This window comes from Sceloporus undulatus, chromosome 8 (genome assembly GCF_019175285.1).
Source record: "Sceloporus undulatus isolate JIND9_A2432 ecotype Alabama chromosome 8, SceUnd_v1.1, whole genome shotgun sequence".
NCBI classification, from domain to species: domain Eukaryota; kingdom Metazoa; phylum Chordata; class Lepidosauria; order Squamata; family Phrynosomatidae; genus Sceloporus; species Sceloporus undulatus.
In genome coordinates this window covers 18,858,933-18,878,466 of record NC_056529.1, presented here as the reverse complement: position 1 = coordinate 18,878,466, position 19,534 = coordinate 18,858,933, and the positions used below count along the sequence as shown (strand labels likewise).

Here is a 19,534-nt window from a genome sequence, read left to right as displayed (position 1 = left end):
GGTTAGAAAAGAAGTTTAGAAAGTAAAGGTCTTAGTTTACCAGACATTTATATGTAGAGTACATAAAATAAGAAAATATATAGAAAGGTTAAAAATTAAGATGTATCAATATGTGGAAATGGATAAGGAGGAAGGAAGCAATAACGCTGTAAATATGTACAAATGAAAAGTATGATAATTTTTTTTTAATTTGTGATAAAATCAATAAAAAATATAGGAAAAAAACCATGATGGAAGATACATATTAGCAGAGCAGCCAACCATCATAGCAAGCGGAAAACTGCAGTGTTTGCTAACTAGTTGTGCAAATTTCAACCAAGGAAAACAACCACCGCTAACATTAAACAAACCTCATTTCTAACCTTTGGAGACAAAGGGCAAAGGAAAGGAGAAACAAAAAGGGGGAAATACACAAGATATTTCCTTCTTTTGGCAATAGTTCATTGCCAAAGGGAATGGAAAAAGGCATCTTCTAGCTGGATGAACGCTCTGAGTTTGCTATTGCTCGAAGATGCATGGTTTAAGCTTTGCAAGGGATCTACATGGTAGAAATAGTGTAGTTTGACACCACTTTAAGTGCTGTGGTTTCGAAATGGTGGGATTTGTAGTATTATAAGGTCTTTAGCCTTTTTTGCCAGAATGCCGGTACTCCACAAAACTACAGATCCCAGGATTGTGTAGGATGGAGCCATGACAGTTTAAATGGTGTCAAACTGCATTATTTCTCCAAAGTACATGCACACGCAGATCCATGATAATTTTGAAATAGCTACCTCTGTTCCCCTTTATCGAAATGGATGGGTATGGAAATTTCTTTATTTGCACTAGCAGAAGATCATTCCCAGAATGAGTTGCAAGAAAAGAGAAACGAAGGGAGGCAAATGGAATCTCAACAGAAAAGCATTGGGCAAATCGGAAGCAAAGTAGCAACCACCGGGGAGCAAATTCAAACCCAATTACTCCAGGAAGAGATGCAAGGGCATTACTAGATGGGAGGCAGGAGATACCTTTATGATTTTAAGTTTGTGTTTGGGACTTGTTCGGAAGAAGATGGAAACCTGAATGAAGAGAACAAAAACAAAGAGAGATCTTTGAGACTGCTGCTGATTTAAGAAGAACGGTCACACACCATTTTTTCGCAATCCCTTCAAGGGCCATTACGTTTTGGACTGTTGAGGACAGTGCCGAGTCGGTGATGTTCTCCAGTTCCTCCCCAGACATTGCTTTCATTTTCCCATTGCAAAGACCAATATTCCTACCTGAAAAGAAAAGAAATATAATGACAGTCGACTATTTCGATCAGGAAAAATGCACTCAGTTGGTGCAGAGTTTCTGGTGGCCTTGATGGAACCAATATCAAGGAAAGGTTGAATAATTCGGGTCCATTTCATCTAGAGAAAAGGAGATGAAGGGACATTGTGATGATTGACTTTATATATCCCAAGGTGGGCTAAGTGTGGCCTCACGCTTGATACTTCTAGAATCCCAAACCGATATGCTAGGATATCCAATGAATATACAGGGGAGTAAATGTTTAATTCAATGTAACCAGTCGTGGTCCCGGAATTTGGAATATGAATGGGAATAAACATGTTTCCTTTCCAATCAAGCTCCTTGGTCTCCCTGCTGATTTCTGGTTAAAATTCCAGTTTTAAAAATAATCAATAATCAATCATTTATAACAGAAGTAAAGCCTGGATGGCCATCACCCAGCGATGCTATGGTTCCATCTGCTTGGCCTCTTTCGGAGTAGAGGGCCATGTGGTGGAAAGGTGAATGCTCACCCTGTAAGGCTCCTCCAAGGAGACGTCTGGGCAGAGGAGGAGGAAGATGGAATATTAATAATATTAAATAATTAATTAATATTTAATTAAAACCGATTTGCAGCCCAAAGAAGTTTAGCCTGTTTTAATTTTGGCCCATACCTATTGCCAAATTGTGCAGGTCTGGTCTAAACCCAACTGCTAGTCTTAACTAGAATAGACTCACCGAATCAATGAAATTTGCAGAAGTGTTGCTTTACTATTTAAGTGTTGATTGAGAACAACTGGATTCAGGCCCACAAATAAAAGGTTTATATCTCACTTACCAACGGCCAAAGCTGTTTCCAAGGCATCCCCAGTTATCATTTTTACGGACACCCCGGACTCAATGAGGACTTGAACGGCTTCCTTCACTCCTTGTCTTGGTGGGTCAATGATTCCCACAAGGCCTAAAAATGTTAGCCGGCCAAGTTCTGGTCCAGAAGCCAATGCAAGCACTAGGAAGAAGGGACAAAGACAATTTATTATCATTTCATCGATTTTGGAACATCCCTATGCCACCTTTCATTTTCAAAAGAAAGGAATTCCAAAACGATCAAACCAGATATGATAAAACCTAAAGCTAAAAGAATATATAAAATCAACCAAACACTGGTCATCAAAAACCAAGTGTAACTAAAGTATTAACATACAAAGACATAGCTGTGTAAGTCTGGAATATCAATATGCAAAGGGTTCTTGCAGCACCTTTGAGATTGACTAAGCAAAGTCACAATTCAAGATTTATTCTACACAAAGTTCACATTTTTGGTGTTTTGTGCTGAAAACAGCATTTTCTGCACAGGAAGCGGATTTTTCTGTGCAGAAAAAATATCTACACAGAAATAATATGAATAATTTGTGCTGTGTAGAAAATGCCGTTTTTTGTGCAAAATGACCGTGTGCAAAATTTGTGCAGAATAAATCCGAAACCACAACATTTTATGCATATTATTTTCTGCACAGGAAGAATATGGTTTACATGTGAATTGAATGCAGAATAAGTCCCAAACTCCAAAGAGTCCCATCAATCCAGGGTTTTTCTTATCAATTCTTTTTGACCATTTTTGGAATATTGTTGAATATTTCCTCCCATCTCTATTGTAGAGCAGTAAGTTGGGAGCCTAATAGTTCTGATGCCTGACATTGTGGTCCATGTGAGATTCAACAGTGGATCGGGACATAAAGTGGTGCAAACATAGACTGACCTCGCAAGCCAAGAGATCCCATGTGCTTTTCCTCCTGAACATAAATAGCTCTCTGTTGCGGAGTCAATGGGAGTGAGATGCCTCCGCTGTTAAACGTGGTGCAATGTTGCATCACTTCTTCAAAGGCCCCCTTCATGAAGTAGATCTCTTCTGGGCCCTAGGAAATAAGGGAATGAATGGAACAGGAGCGTAAAGGATAACAACAGATCTTTTCATCCTTTGGAGGAAGAAGTGTCCAACAAAGGGTGCATTAACAATGTAGAAATAATGCCATGATGCCACCCTACAAAATCCTGGAATTTGTACTTTTGTGAGGCACCTGGAGCCTGCAGCAGAGAAGGCTAAAGACCTTGTAAAACTACAAAGTCCCAGGAGTCCGTAGGATGGAGCTACAACGCTTGGGATTCAGCCAAAAGTGTTCCACTGTCAAACAGCTCCTAATGGAATCTCTTTTTCTGGAGCTTGCATCCATTGTTCCGTGTTCCAGTATCTGGAGCAGCAGAAAACAAGGTTTCTCTATCCTCAATATGACATCCTTCCAAATACTTAAATAGGGCTATCATACCACTTCTTAACCATCTCTCCTCCCGGCTAAACATCCCAAGCTCTCTAAGTTGTTCCTCATAGGGCATGGTTTCCAAACCCTTCACCATTTTAGTAGCCCTCCTTTGGACACATTCCACCTTTTCAAGATCCTTTTTGAATTGTGGTGCCCAGAACTGGACACTGTATTATTCCAGGTAAGGCCTGACCAAAACAAATCATGAAAATTATAATAATAATTTTGGAGGAGGATTTTGAGGGGGTCTTGCTTGGAGACATTGAGAGCTGCAAAAGTGTATTCTGGTTGGCACACTTTCCCTCAACCCTGTTTTATAACATCGGTGGAGTTTGAGCGTAACAGTATGACATAACATAAAAAAGAACGGGTAGAGATATTTCACTCTCTGGGCACCTTGTTCTATAAAAATCAGAAGACCATTCCTTTCTTGTACCTGATTTTTCAGAGTGCATTTGACAGCCATCCATTTCTGTTCGGAGCTAAAGGGAATCTCCTTCTTCCTTACATAAACGTCTTTTATATCACTCAGTTCCATCTGAAACAATCAGTGGGGATATATGCAGTTATTCCTAAAGTGTTATCCCCCCCCCCCGCCCTCCGCATGAGCAATGCCACCAAATATACATACAGCAGAATTTCAGAGGCAGAACCTTTCTCCTCCCATTTAGCTTTTGCAATTCAACTGTTTGGATACTTTGGGTTGGGGGTGCAAGATATATATCCTGCATCCCAAAGTTTCCAAATAGTTGAATTTCATTCATTCATTCATGTACCCTGGATATACACACACACACACACACACACACACACACACACACACACACAACATATATTCAGCAGTCAAAGTGGCAGGTAAGCAAGACAAATGTCCCTGTGGCTAAATCAAGCATTCTGAGGCATAGACGAACTCTCTCCTCCTTTTTCTTTCTCACTCATCAACTCTTTCTCTCTCTCTCATTCACACATACATGCGCAGATCCTATTCCAACTCATCACCTGGACTGACACCACTTCCTCCAAGCTTTAATGGTTGCCCCCACAAAACATCCAAGAGGGCCCTTTAGCATAGTCTGTCTCCTGATCCACTGGAGAAACACCAGCCATTCCAGGCAACTAAGTGCTCCTCTTCCTGGCCAAGAAAACGTGCTCCTGCAACCACCGTTGCCAAATTCAGGAACTTTGAAAAGATAGGTATGGCACAGTTCAAGGAAAAGAACAGCCACAGTTCCACTGGATGCGCTTACAGAGACCAATGGGCAACTCAAAATTAGTTCTTGAGGAAACTATTTCTTGGGATTGCAGCCAATATCTCCAGGTCAGCTTGCCCTCGGAGTCTCTCAAGTTTATAAAATGGAAGTAGGCATGACACCGGTTTCTTTCTCCCTTTGATAAATGACCGGATCAGTTTAAATTGTTTCCTATTCTTCACAACCTCATAAGGGTTGAGATCCTACTCTTTGCAGAGTAAGCCTCCACAGGCAGAATGCATGGCAAAGTTGTGCGACTGAACTGCAAAGGTGCAACTGAATGTGCAAGTAAAGGTACAATCCACATGTATGCACCATGTGAAAATGGCATGGCATGCACTACTCCACTTTTGCAGTCTTGACCTCAATGTGGAAAATCTGCCTCAGAAAGTAAAAGGAAAGGAGGTCCTGCGTGCTGTTGATGGTCCAAAAACTTTATTATCTTTTTTTAAAAAAATCTGCATTGGACAAAAATGTCCCATCGCTTAGGGGAACTTGTAGAAGACCCCCACAAAATTTGGGTCATTTTTATTTTATTTTATTGAATTTGTACCCTGCTTTTATTCCAGGATGGGATCTAAAGGGGCTTCTAGAAGTTTAAAACAAGGTTAAATTACATTCCTAATTTTACAACAGTTAAAAGTTTAAAAAGAATAAAATAAAATGGTTACAATGGTTAAAACATTTAAAAAGAGATTTGAAAATGCATACTTACTAATGAAAGCTTTAAAAAAAAAAAACCCAAAATGTGGCATACCATTTCACACACACGCTTGCTATATAAATTGAAACCCAAGGGCCCGCCTGAATAAAAAGGTCTTCACCTGCCGGTATAAAGAGAGTTGTTCCCTTTCCCCAGCATACCAACTAAGGATAGCCTAATGAAATCTGAAATTAATGCGCAGCGCATGGGACTTGGAATCATCATCAGCCTACTACCTTCATTGCCAGGGCTATCAGGGCCCCTTCGGTTGGCTGTCCCATCACAGTGGTCTTTCTTATCACGGCATTGTTGGCAACACAGCCAGCCTAGAAGAGATTAATGTATACATGAAGTGAGACATGGAAGTGAAATGAAACACTGACACTGACCGTAAGGTATTATATTTATCCATGCATACCTAGAGGTTAATTCATGTGGGAATATCATTTTTCAGGTTCTCCACAAGTATAGTTGTGGGAAGGCTCAAGGAGTGCGATGCTCAGCATCACAATGCATTCCATAAATGTAACAGACATGATATTTGAACATTGGATCAGCCCCCAACCTTTCACTTATCTCATGAGTCTGAACATGGGTGGTCAGCACTCCCTCGCTCTGTGTTTGTGCACGCGCATGAATTTCTGCGCTTGTTATTGGTGATATCATAGGTACTGGACATTACATGTTTTATCTACCGATGAATTAAAACTGGCTGGAGACGGTTTAAAATGCTGAGTGATAAGCTCCTTAGGGTTCTTCAGGGAGTAATAGTGTGACCTCCTTCAGGCTTCACCAGGATGAAAACCTTCAGAAATGGTGGGAAATGTGCAGACTGAGGGCCACCAAAGGCCACTTGTGCAATCCGTGGCCACCTCCCAGTATCAATTCTTGGGTTCCCCAATTAAAAGCCCACCCAGAAGATTATTATGCATATAGAAGATACCAACGAACATTAATCTGGTCTAAAATAAGGCACCCTGTACCGGTTTAGGATAAACCCCATTTAATTTCCCCAGAAAACACTGGTGTAGTCTTAGGGTACTGCAGGGAGTAATAGAGCGAGTGTGACCCGGATACTTTCCACGGCTGCCGAATCCCACCAAATAATTCTTAGAGAACTATGTAAAATAGAGATACACTAGAACACTCTTCCAGCATTCTTTAAAAAATCCTATCCCTTGGATACTGCTGCCCTTTCTATTATCACAATCACAAGTAACTCTTTCAGTAGCTGTTGTTGTAGCAGTGGTAAAGATTATGAAAAGATTATGGAGTAACGTGACCGACAAACTGTGATCCAGTCCCTCTGGGAAAAGCAAACAGTGGTGGTTGCAGCAGCGATAGGTGCTCTGGGAACAATCCCAAATGGACTGACAACATGTCTGAATGAAATCAGTATAGATAGGATCACAACAGTACACACTGTCAAAAAGAAAAGAGCAACTCTGCTTGGAATGGGCCTCATTATCCAATGACACCTGACTGATCCTAGATTTCTGGAGAGAATCCAAGTCATTGATGGTTTGGCCAGTAATACCTAGTAGACTATGAAACTGAAATAGTAGTAAGTTAAGTCGCATACCTCCACTAGCTTTCCCACGGAGATGTTTGAGAATTCTTTAATGATGTGTCTGGAGGGCAAGAGGTACACCTTTCCTTCTCCATTGTATCCAACCCCGCTCACCTAGGAGAATATAAATCGAGAAGAAGGATATAAAAGATCCTATTGCATGGACAATGGACTATGGCCAGAACTGTCCTTTGTGGTCTCAGTTACGTAACTTTATGTACACTTAACACCTACAAAGCCGAGGTACTAAGAAACTGTGAAGTTATGAAGATGTGTAACGGGACATGGGTAAGAGTGTCCCAATGCACCTTGATCCCTCTGTGCAATGGTTGTGACACACAATGGTCACTTTGCATGCTCCTTTACCTAGCATTGTAACAACAACCCCCTGTTGAATATGGACATTCCTCACAACAACAACAACAACAACAACAACAATGTAACACCTGAATTCTTGGACTATACCTCAGCTTTGAACCCATCTGAAGTTACAAGTTGAGTGACTGTCATTTCATTGGCTGTCAGAGTGCCAGTCTTGTCAGAGCAGATAACATTGCAGCAACCTGAGAAGAAAGAAGGGAGTGTCTGGGCTGAAAGGAGGTTGATAGCCAACCTCTGATGTGCATATATTCACCCCATCCAGCATCCTTCAGATTCCCCCAGAGCCCAACCAGAAGCCCACAAGAGGTTGAGAATGGAGACTATATCCTTCTCTTGCTTTTGATTCCAATAATGTACAGTTGGACCTCCATATCCATGGATTTTTTATCATGGATTCAAGCATCCACAGCTTAAAAATATTTTAAAAAATAATCCCAATAAGCAAACCTTGATTTTGCCATTTTATATAAAGGGCACCAGTTGACTGTGCCACTGTATTTAATGGGACTTGAGTATCCAAGGATTTTGGGTCCTGGAACCAAACCCCAGCGGATACCAAGGGCCCACTGTACTCAGAGGCCTACTGCGTGTGCAAGTGGATGTTCCATTTGTTGGCTTCATGTGGAAGACACAGTATTCCCAGTGAGGTCTAACCCAAGCAGAACAGAGGGTACTATTGCTTCCCTCAATCTAGACACTATACTCTATTGATAGAAGCAGGGTGGCATAGTGGTTTGAGCATTGGACTATGACTCTGGAGACCAGGGTTCAAAACCCAGTTCAGACATATAAACTCACTGGGTGAACTCAGGCAAGTCACACTCTATCATCCTCAGAGGACGTCAATGGCAAACCCCCTCTGAAGAAACCTGCCAAGAAAACCCCATGATAGGCTCACCTTAGGGTTGCCATAAGCCAGAAATGACTTGAAGGTGCATAAGAACAATAACAACAACAACGAATCACATTGGCTTCTTAAGCTGCTGCATCACACCGTGGACTCATGTTCAGCTTGTGGTCTACTATGGCCCCTGGATACCTTTCACACAAACTGTTGTCCAGCCAGGTGTCTCACATCTGCTGTTTGTGCATTTCATTTATTCTGCACATTAGGTACATGTCTCCCAGTTTAAATTAATTTTGCTAGTTTTGGCCCATCTTTCTAATCTGTTGAAGTCATTTTGCATTCTGATCCTGTCCTCTGGGGTATTAGCTACTCCTCCGAATTTGGTGTCCCACGTTAGCCAATCCAGGTTTGGAAGACTGAATCTTCTCATGGGGACATTTCAAACTGGTTCCTCCCCAGTGACATCTCGCCTCCTTACCGAGGGTTTCAACTATTGGCAGCTTCTTCACGATGACTCGTTTCTTGGCCATTCTCAAGACACCCAGCACCAACGTCACCGTGACCACGATGGGAAGGCCCTCTGGGATGGCAGCCACTGCCAAACTGGACATACACACAATAATTTACCATTGGTGTCATACCCACTAACGGGCATGTTTGCAAATATTAGTGTTACATAAAGGATGCTAACATTAGCGCTACTGCTAAACACTGATCTCAAATCAATGGATGCATGCGCACTGCAGAAATAATCCAGTTTGACATCACCTTAACTGCCATGGTTTAACTGCCAGAGAGCTAGTCTGGTGCCACAACAAACTACAGTCCCCAGAAATCAATAGCATTGAGCCATGGCAGTTAAAGTGATGCCAAATCGGATTATTTCTGCAGTGCAGATGCAGCCAATGAAGGTAGTTAGTTCATTGATGTTAAAAGTTAAGAAAAGTCTGCACCATTAAGTCTATGTGTTAATTTATTAGCTAATTCATTAAATCATTACATTTAAAAATAGTTAGAGACAGACGATACTGAATTAAAGCCGCGAGAAAGTTGACTCGTTCTTCAAAAATAGCCTTGTTGGCCTTTAACAAACACAAGAATGAATATTTAAATCGTTGCTGAAAAGGCAAACAAGTGATCTTATTAACTAATTAATCTTAAATTATTTTGAAAACTGTACATTCAACTACTATTACTAATTTCTGTAAGAAAGTATATGCAACCATCAGATTTCTGGAGCTAGACTAGATTTCCCGGGTTTGGCCTTTGATTTCTCCAGCATAGTTTAGAACAGTAATGTTCTTTAATACTGTGGGATTATTTCCTCAGACATTACACAAACAGCTGGTTACTGTATTTGATAAGAGGGCTGGCTTCCATATAAACTATAAAGACATATACCACCTCGTTTTTTTAAACGCTGGAGTAGATATGGCAGGCAAGGCTAATATTTGTACAAAGAGAAACAACTGTTTCATTGCTGGCACAAGGGTGGGAAAAGGTGTGGATGTTGTCTGTGGTTCCATCATGCACACAAGCTGCTTTTAATACCTTCTGGCGTTGCAGGTAAAATACTCCAAACTGAGAATAGCCATTTTCGCTCTTTGGAGGGCTCTGCCTCAATAGATACTGCAGAAAGTGAACCCAGGAGCTTTGGCATGCAAAACACATGGAGATTGGAAATTCTTGCAGAGGCCATTTTTGAAATCATAGCATAAGGCTTGAATCCTATTTTTGGCTCGAGACGGGTGTCAATACTGTCATGCAAGCGGTTGCACTTTCTTGGCGATTGTGCAAGGGCAGCATCCTATTCAGAGTTCTGAAAGCTTTGTGGTGCCCAATGTAAGCAACTGCACAAGTTGTCACACTCTGCCTTAGAGATGTCATAAGTCAGAAATGACTTGAAGGCACACAACACCAACAACAAGGGAAATGTCATTTGCGATATCATCTCTCTCTCTCTCTCTCTCTCTCTCTCTCTCTCTCTCTCTGTGTGTGTGTGTGTGTGTGTGTGTAAGAGAGAATTGTATCAACAGTTGTGCAATGGAAAAGTGCACACATAACATTCTTTGAATGACAGACTGCAGAAGAGCATGATTCAGTATGGTAGCTTATTATTATTACTGTATTATTATTATTATTATTATTATTATTATTATTATTATTATTATTATTATTATTATTATTAGCTCACCTCTCCCAAAAGGATTGAGGTGGGTTACAACAATAAAATATATCAACAACATATACAGTACATACATAAATAAAAATTACACCATCCCCTTACCTCCCTATTATAAAACTAAACAACAGCATTATAAAATACAGATTAAAATTAATTAAAATAGACATAATTAAAATGATGGCCTTGAGTGATTTGATGTGACATAATTGTTGGACAAGAAATGTAATACTCCCAAGCCCTGGCTCTGCCACTGAGCTACAATATCTCCCTATCCTTGATCTTCTGTATGAGTAGCTAGGAGGCCATTATTATTATTATTATTATTATTATTATTATTATTATTATTATTATTATTATTATTATCATCATCATCATCATCATCATCATCATCATTATCATTATCATTATCATCATCCCATCTTTCTCCCAATATAGGGACTCAAGGCCTTCTCTTGCATTGCTTATAGGCTACCTTTGCCATGGGCCGTGCCTAATCTCATCCTTAGCTGTTGATGAATAGATCAAATTGGATTGTACCTAGTACCTAACCACTGGCTGGCAAGCAAAGTGCGCCACTGATTCTTTATTTGCTTTGGGCCTCATAGGTAGCCTCCTTATCCTGGGACAAAATGACACAGGCAGAAGGCCAAGACAGAAAGTACTAGGCTGAGTGACCTACACCAGCAGCTCCATCGCACCAGTGTTGGCGTTTGTGTGTCTTTGTCAAACAGCAGGCTAACATGCTGTAGCAGGGACACTTTTCAATGTACACTTTATTGAATTTCAATAACCACAGCCTAAAAGTAATGGCAGGTTAGCAAAGGGAAAATCCCCACTAGTAGAGATGTGCTGAGAGAGACAGTGCGGTGTAGTGGTTTGAGCGTTGGACTATGACCCTGGAGACCAGGGTTCAATTCCCTGCTTGGCCATGGAAACCCACTGAGTGACCTTAGGTTAGTCACACACTCTCAGCCCTAGAAAACCCCTTAGAGTCGCCATAATTCAAAAACTACTTGATGGCACCCCCAGTCTTTTTAGCCAGAAACACCAGGAACTAAATTTAGGATCTTCTCTGCATGCAAAGCAGTTTTTTCCCTGGCACTGATCTAAAGTCATTCCGACAAAGAGCTAATAAAATTCGGTATGCAGCCAAACCAGCTGAACTAACTATGTATATTCAGTTGAGTTATACATCCCAGTGACTACATATTTACAAGAGACGTAGGAGGTTTCCTGGTACTGAGTCAACCAGGGATCTGCTCCATATTGTCTATACTACAGATGGAGAACCTCAGATCCATGGGCCAGATGCATCCCATAGGAGATGCCCATCTATATCATAAATGACAATAAGGAATGGAAAGTATATTAGAAAATATTGGAACATTTGCTGAAAAATGTGTTTCTTAGGCATCACAAATCCCTGACAAGAGGAATTCTGGACTGGCGAGAAGCATTGCACTCCAGAACTTATTCAATGCAAAATGTATACATGGTTATTTTGTGTACAAAACAGCTTTTTTGGGGACAGAAAATGTCATTGCCTGCACAGCAAATGCTCTTTGCTGCACAAAACACCACATATGAATTTTGCTCAGAATAAGCAAATAGTTTTAAAAACACTGCACAGTCTTGAAGACTTTCTCGCAGCCAGAAGAAAGTTGCTAAAATTACGCATCGCTTCCTTCAAGAAGAAAATTAGCAAAGAATTACATCCTAATGGACAATATATCTGTTGTGCTACTATCTTCAGTCAGTGATTTGAAAGAAGTTAAAAAAGATTCTTACCTCACTCCAATGGTAAACATGCCGAGGAGATGTTTCCCTTGCAGCCAACCGATCAACATGAGAACACCTTGAAATATAGAGAAGCCATCTTGGTTTAACCAACCATGATCCCCAAAATGGGGAGGCAAGCAACTTTCCCTGATCCTGGTCCAGTTTGTGTACTCATATCCACAAATATCATCACCATCACCTCCACTGTCCCCCTCACCACCATCTTCACCATCACAACCATCATCAACATCAACATCTACACCTTGCCTTTCCACCAGATCTGGGACATTATGCATTGTGTGTATGTTTCTGGTTCAAGGGAAGGGTGGTTGTATTCTCTACATACCATACAACCACTGAAAATGAGTGTATAGCATATAAATGTATACCGATCATTCTGCACAAAAACGACCACATACAACTTTTGCCTAGATGAGTCCTGAATTGCGAATTGCCTTCACAAATAGTGCGGTTTTTCAAAACTTTCTCAGAGTGGGAAGAAAACTGCTGAAATTACTTGTTGCTACTTCTGACAAGAAACTTAGTAAAGACTTATATCCCTAGTGTATATTTATGAAAAACTAGATACAGTGCGCCCGCGTCATATGCGGCTTTCAGCATATGGTGAAAGCTGCACAGGAGCATATGGTGCACAAGGGGCGGTGTGTCCCATTCGGATGAATGGGGTGTGCGCCCATGGTATGCACACGTTGGTGCACCACCACACTACCGTGCCGCCGCATGCACGAGCCCCATTCACTTGAATGGGGCTTGAGCATGCGCGGTATTTGGTTTATGCAGTGGGTTCCGGAACGGATCCCCCGCGTAAGCCAAGGGCGGACTGTATGTATAGGCTATGTGAGCCACAGCCTTTCTATAGGACATAACGTCTCAATAACAATCAGATATTTGCTCTAACATAGGCAATGGATTATTTGGCTCAACTCACCGATGATGCCAAAGGAAACAAGAGTAAGCTGTTTCCCCAATTTATCCATGCTTTTCTGCAGCGGAGTCTTGGGTGTCTTGATCCATTAATTCAGGGGAATAAAAGCAAAAGAAAAGGGAGGGAGATGAAGGAAGGAAGGAAGAGAGAAAGACTCTTAATATCCACTTAGAGTTTTGTGCGTTGGAAGTAATCGTATCATGTCTCAAGGTTCAAATACCCTTCACATACTAGTCAGGGAATGCATGAGATGAATGGGGAACTATGAGCATTAGTTTTATATCTCTGAGTGTATCTACACGACAGAAATATTGTACAGTGCACCTGTGTTATATGGGGACACACTATACGTGGCTTTCAGCATACGCTGAAAGCTGTGCGGGAGCCGCACAGGAGCGTGTGGGGCACAAGGGGTGGCACGTCCCATTCAAATGAATGGGGTGTGCACCTGAGGTGTGCGCGTGCCGCTACACCACTGTGCTGCCACGCCGCCACACCGCCGTCGCATGCAATGGAATGATACCCATCCAATTCAATACTTCACTCAGTTGGAAAGAAGGAAACATTTCTGTTTCGGCTGGATCTGGCTTCAGTACTGAATATTGTATTTTTTGTCATGGAGATAGTAGAAGATTGAGATGCATGATTTGTAAGAAATTATGGAGATTTTCCCCAAAGGAACTCCCCCCTTCTTGCTCTCCTTTTGCCACATTCTTCCTTACCTCTTCCTCTTGCATCATTTTAAACACTTCTCCAAACTGTGAGTTTTCACCTGTGCCAATGACAACACCCTGAATGAGAAAAAGGGGACACAAGAAAACAGTCACACAAGGTTGACTTCTTACATAGATCCTGAAAGTCTTCTTTCAGATTTGCATACTTTTATTCCACGTGAAAACAGAACACACAATGGCATTCCTCCAGAGCTGCTCCGCATCTTTCAGTTTTACTTTTAGACTACCTGAGTTTATGCTCCAAACTACACAAGATGCAGAAAGTCTGTGAATGGCATTCCTGATGCTGCTTCTCTTTTGCTAGTGTGAAGCTTTGGGATAGCACTTACTTTCAGAGTTTGGAAACATTGGCTGCATGCGCACTTCAGACATAACCTCCTTTGGCACCACTTTAACTGCCATGACTTAATGCTATGGATTTCTGGGATCTGTAGTTTGGTGTGGAGCCGGAGCTCTCTGACCAGAGAAGGTTCAATATCTCCCAAAACCACAGTTCCCAGAAGGGTGGCAGAAGAGTAGGGTATAAATACTCTAAATGAAATGTAAATCCCAGGATTCTACAGGATGGAGCCATGACAATTAAAGTGGTATCAAACTGCTTTATTTCTGCAGTGCGGATGCACCTCAAGAAACAAGTCAGGAGGACCAACGAATAGCCCAGAATACAGAAACAGAATTGAGCTCAGGAAGGCCTTGCTACCCATGCAAGAGTCAACTGGAAGTCTTATTTTGATTCATATCAAAGAAGAGTTAATGGTCAGCTTGGATGGGCAGAGTCTGTCCACAGTTGATGAGGATATTTCACGGAGAAGGCTCCCATCTATGATTCAGTAGGGAGAGGCAGGCTATAAATAAAATGTATTATTATTATTATTATTATTATTATTAGTCCACCCAGAGCTTGGAAAAATCTCTTTTGGATCGCAGATCATGCTAGATAGGCATTACTGAGAGATACAGTTCAAAAGAGGAACCTTCACAAGCTCTAGTTTTCCACATATGGGACTGTGCATGGATCTTGAAAAATGCCCAGTTTGGGCCCTATGGGTAAGTATGATCAAGCTTCAGTGGAACCCAACTGCTATGTTTCCAGGTGGGTCCCTGATTTTGGTGTATCTCTTTACTAGAAAGAAGGAGGGAAGCGCAACCGTGTATCATGCAGAGCTACAACAATCAAATTGGGCATTCCTAGTGCTTCTCTACACTGCAAGTTATCCAAGCAAGGATGCTCTTTGCCACTCACTTTCCCTTTGCCATATCGCACAAGGGTTCCCATGAAAGCAATGTTGCTGAGAGTCATCATGTCTCCAGGCTCTGCTAAGATGCTGTCATTCTTACTACATGGCTCTGCTTCTCCTGTAAAACTGGACTCGTCCACCAAGAGGTCTGTCACCTAATGAAGACAGAGATGAATTCATTCCCTCAATACTGTTCCTTTATTGCTACAGCAGTTCCTTTAAGAAAAATATCAAATGAAAACAAGCCACATTCTGTCATCTGGCTACACAGTGGGCCCTTGGGGTTTGGTTCCAGGACCTGCCATAGATACCAAAATCCGTAGATGCCCAAATCCCAATAAATACAATGGCATAGTAAAATGGTAACCCTTATATAGAATGGCAAAATCACGTATTGCTGTTTGGAATACACACACACACACACACACACACACAGAGTGGGTCATCCCAATACATGGGGGATCCATTCTGGACTCCCCCGCTGCGTATGAGGAAAAACGCCTACGCTCAACCCCATTTGTTTTAATGGGAGAGTGTGTGCCATTATATCTCCTGTGAGCTAACCTTCCGCGTAAGGTTAAAGCTTCTTATGACATACACACACACATATATACTCACACACACTTGTCCTTCCATATTCACTAGAGTTAGGGGCACAAGACCCCCGTGCATATGGAAGAACGACAAATAACAAAAACACCATGTTTTTATCTGAGAGGACACCTTTCTAGGAATCTCTAGGTCCTCCAGTGCAACTCTGTGGCCAACGTCCGACAGACACTGACCAAAGAACTGCACCGGAGGAGCTACAAGTGCCTAGTGCCTCTAGGAATCTCTAGGTCTTTCAGTGCGACTTTTAGTTAAAGTTGACCATAGAGTTGCACAGGAGGACCTAGAGATTCCTAGAGAGAACATATTAATAAAATCCATGAATAATCAAATCTGCAAATATCAAAGCTGCAAATATGGAGGGATGAGTGTATATTCAAGCTGTAGATGGTTGAATCCATGCATACAGAATCTGTAGATATGGATGGTTGAATCCATGCACAAAGAATCTGTGGATATGTATATGTATTGCATATCCTCTAACATTTCAGAGATGAAAACCAAGACACATGTGGCCAAGGAACATGAGGGCATGGTCAAGATGACAAAAGTTATTAAGGGAATATCATCATGAGGACTAGAAATATAAGGCCATACATTGCATTTTCAGCAAGCTATATGACCGGAGCACACACGGATATGGGACACACATGTTGTATATATTGTCTGTCTGTTACCTCAGTGAGTCTGATGTCTGCAGGGACCCTGTCTCCCATAGAAAGGCACACAACATCTCCGGGCACCAATTCTCGAGCGAGAAGGTGTTGCAGTTTCCCTTCCCTCAGGCTGCATTTTTAGAGAGAGGGAGAGAAAAAACACAGCAAATTCTGAGTATCTTGAGGTGATCAGAACAGAGCTGTCAAAGAAGTTATGCTGAAGGCGAGGTTACCAAATGTCTTCCTTTTCCAGGACATGTCTTACATTTCAACCAGGATGAATGTCAAAATGCCCTCCATTTGGAGCATGAATAAGAAGCGTTAATTTACACTTATATTAGTGTTTTTCGCTTGTATTTTTCTTGAATGTTCTACATTTTGCAGTGTTTTGTCCTGCTTTGCATTGAGGACATCTGGTCAGCCTGGCTGAAGGTGTACATCTCATGAACATCTCAGCTGCCTCATTCATTCTAAGGTTCATTTACCTTCATTGAGAGAAGAAAGGAAAAAGGAATGGGAAGAAGTATGGATGAAATATAAAGTCTAGGACAAGGTTCCTTAAAATGTAATGCAAGAGGCTTGTTGGGATGGGATCAGACCAAAGACCCATCTTCACCAATGTCCTTTCCCCCTAAGAAGTAGCCAATGACACACACAAATGAATGTGTAATTCTTAGACCTATGTGATGTAGATGCTTTCCCCCAAAAGCTATGCTTAGCATTTCCACACAATAATATTTAAATATACACTAAAAACTATCTTTCTATTATTCTCTCTCTCTCTCTCTCTTTCCCTCTCTCACACATATACACACAAGTTCTCAAAGTAGAAGACTTTGAATGACTGGTAAAAAGCACATACTTTTTGGGTGTCTGTTTAATAAGCCTGAATCCCTGGCAAGCTCTTCGGAGCTGTTCAAAGTTAAGCTTGGCTGCTACTTGGAAAGCAGTTACACCAAATATATGCAGGTTCAATGTCTTCGGTCCAAAACACATTGCAGAAATAATCCAGTTTGAGACCGCTTTAACTGCGCTGGCTCAGTGCTGGGGAATCCTGGGGATTGTTGTTTGTGGTGGCATTAGAGCTCTCTGACAGAGAAGGCTCAATGTCTCCCAAAACTACAGTTCCCAGAATTTCCTAGCATTGAACCAGGGCAGTTAAAGCGGTCTCAAACTGGATTATTTCTGCGGTGGGTTTTGGACCTTTCAATTTCGGATTAAAACCCAGAAAGGATTCACTGACCCATTGATGTGCCACATTTTGATGTGCCAAAAGCCACCAGCCACCACTAATGCAAAGCCTATAAGTAGCAGGTCGAAGATGAATTATGGATGCCTCTCCATGCCAAAGGTAAAAAAGAAAGACGCTTCAACAGCTTACCAGTCACATTCTGGAGGCACTAACTTATTGAGTTCTTCCAGCGATTTTTCAGACCGATGTTCCTGTAAGGATTTCGGGTAGAAAAAGAGCATGACACTTATGAACTCATCCTTTTTCCTCATCAGGTAATATTAATACTAATAATCTGAGATGGTTCTAAAAGGGATTTACCTGAATGAAGGCCACTGTTACCACAATGATGACAGCCTAGTCAAGGAAAAGAGATAAAAAATTACTGGTAAATATAGCACATTGCAATATATACCAGATGGCATTGAGAGCTTTATTAGGCTTTTGTTGAAATGAAACCCAAAGAATGTATTTATTTATTAAAATATCTATATCCCGTCCTGTAACTAATGATCTCAGGGTGGTGTACAATAAAATATGTTTGAACAGTAAACAATAAAAATAAGTATATTAAACCACTTAATTATTAAAACAAAACAGTCTAAAAACAGGGAAACCAATTTGGAAGCATTTGCTGGTGCAGATTTTGCAGGAAAATTCTTCAGCCAATAGTCATGTTTTTGCATGGATGACAGCAAGCTTGGCAACAATCGGGCCTCTAAAGGGAGGATATTCCAAAATTGAAATGCTATGGTAGAGAAGCCATGCATAGCTGGCTGCCATCAATACAGAACTTGGTAAAGTTCCTTTTTAAAAAAAACTACAGCTCCCAGAATACCCAATGGCATGGGACAAAAGGAGTCTCAAACTTTTCTTTGGATTGGTTCTTGACAGGGAGACAAGAAGAGATGAATGTGGCTGATACACACCATTAGTAACATGCCAGTTCTTGGGTAACTTGAGTACTGGAACGGCTTGACTGCTCATGTCTTGTTTGTGGGCTTCCTATAACATATGGTCCAATATTTCACAGATGAAAACCAGGATGCTTGGAGTCACATTGTTTCATGATATGTCCAAAATATGATGGCCTCAATTTGGTCATCTTAACTCTGGTGACATAAACCTCTGCAGTTCACCACCACTGGATAGCATTCTGGTCAACGGTGGCTAGAAATCTCTATTTTGGGATGCCTATGTATATGAATCCTCTCTGGGTTGTGATGTGAACATCAAAAGAATTATCCAAGGAGCTGAACCTCAGCTGGATTCACCTTAGATAGCGCCTTCAGGCTACAAACCAGCATGGATTCATCACCTCATTGGCATGGAAGCCACTGGTTATAATGATGTTAGTAGGATCAAGAGTCCCCACTAAACCATGACTGTGTTAGAAAGAAATGACGTACCACTGCAATACTCACGGCATCTTCATACTCTTTAGTAATCACACTTACTAAAGCGGAAGCCAACAGCAAAAGAATCAGTGGGTTCTTAAACTAGAAGGAAAGAATACAAGGTTGTTTTGTTTTTTAAATTCGCGCAGGATGATAGCTTTTGTTGTCTGTCTTTCTCTTTTGGGAAGCAGTTTTAAGTAGGATCAAAGCTCCCGCTTCTCACTTCCCATAATAATGTTCTCTTTGGGTTACAGAGCCTTTCCCACTGGAATCTGCTCCAGCCAGTTTTGCCTCCTTCTCAGATCCAGTCTCTGGTAGTTCCAAGTGCTGGAAAAATGGCCATGAGATGGCCATGGGTTGAATGATTCCCACCCTTGACCTCAAAACCCTTATCCATCTCTTGCACATTCCCAAAGCACTGATTTCCTCTGTTCCACAA

General features: G+C 41.4%; 1 protein-coding gene across 1 annotated transcript in view; it reads right to left on the bottom strand.

Annotated features, from left to right (window-relative positions):
• The window catches only part of ATP2C2 (ATPase secretory pathway Ca2+ transporting 2), a 31,979-nt gene that overhangs the window by 6,234 nt on the left and 6,211 nt on the right, over positions 1–19,534 (bottom strand). Inside the window, exons 4-20 of the mRNA XM_042437783.1 lie at positions 19,108–19,197; positions 18,020–18,055; positions 17,849–17,910; positions 16,489–16,597; positions 15,208–15,357; positions 13,953–14,021; positions 13,234–13,309; positions 12,294–12,360; positions 8,799–8,923; positions 7,558–7,655; positions 7,105–7,206; positions 5,759–5,848; positions 4,006–4,107; positions 3,011–3,167; positions 2,090–2,260; positions 1,162–1,259; positions 1,008–1,058 (exon numbers count right to left, since the gene is read on the bottom strand). Of these exons, the coding sequence (XP_042293717.1) occupies positions 1,008–1,058; positions 1,162–1,259; positions 2,090–2,260; positions 3,011–3,167; positions 4,006–4,107; positions 5,759–5,848; positions 7,105–7,206; positions 7,558–7,655; positions 8,799–8,923; positions 12,294–12,360; positions 13,234–13,309; positions 13,953–14,021; positions 15,208–15,357; positions 16,489–16,597; positions 17,849–17,910; positions 18,020–18,055; positions 19,108–19,197 (1,653 nt within the window). The remainder of the gene's footprint in view (positions 1–1,007; positions 1,059–1,161; positions 1,260–2,089; positions 2,261–3,010; positions 3,168–4,005; positions 4,108–5,758; positions 5,849–7,104; positions 7,207–7,557; positions 7,656–8,798; positions 8,924–12,293; positions 12,361–13,233; positions 13,310–13,952; positions 14,022–15,207; positions 15,358–16,488; positions 16,598–17,848; positions 17,911–18,019; positions 18,056–19,107; positions 19,198–19,534) is intronic.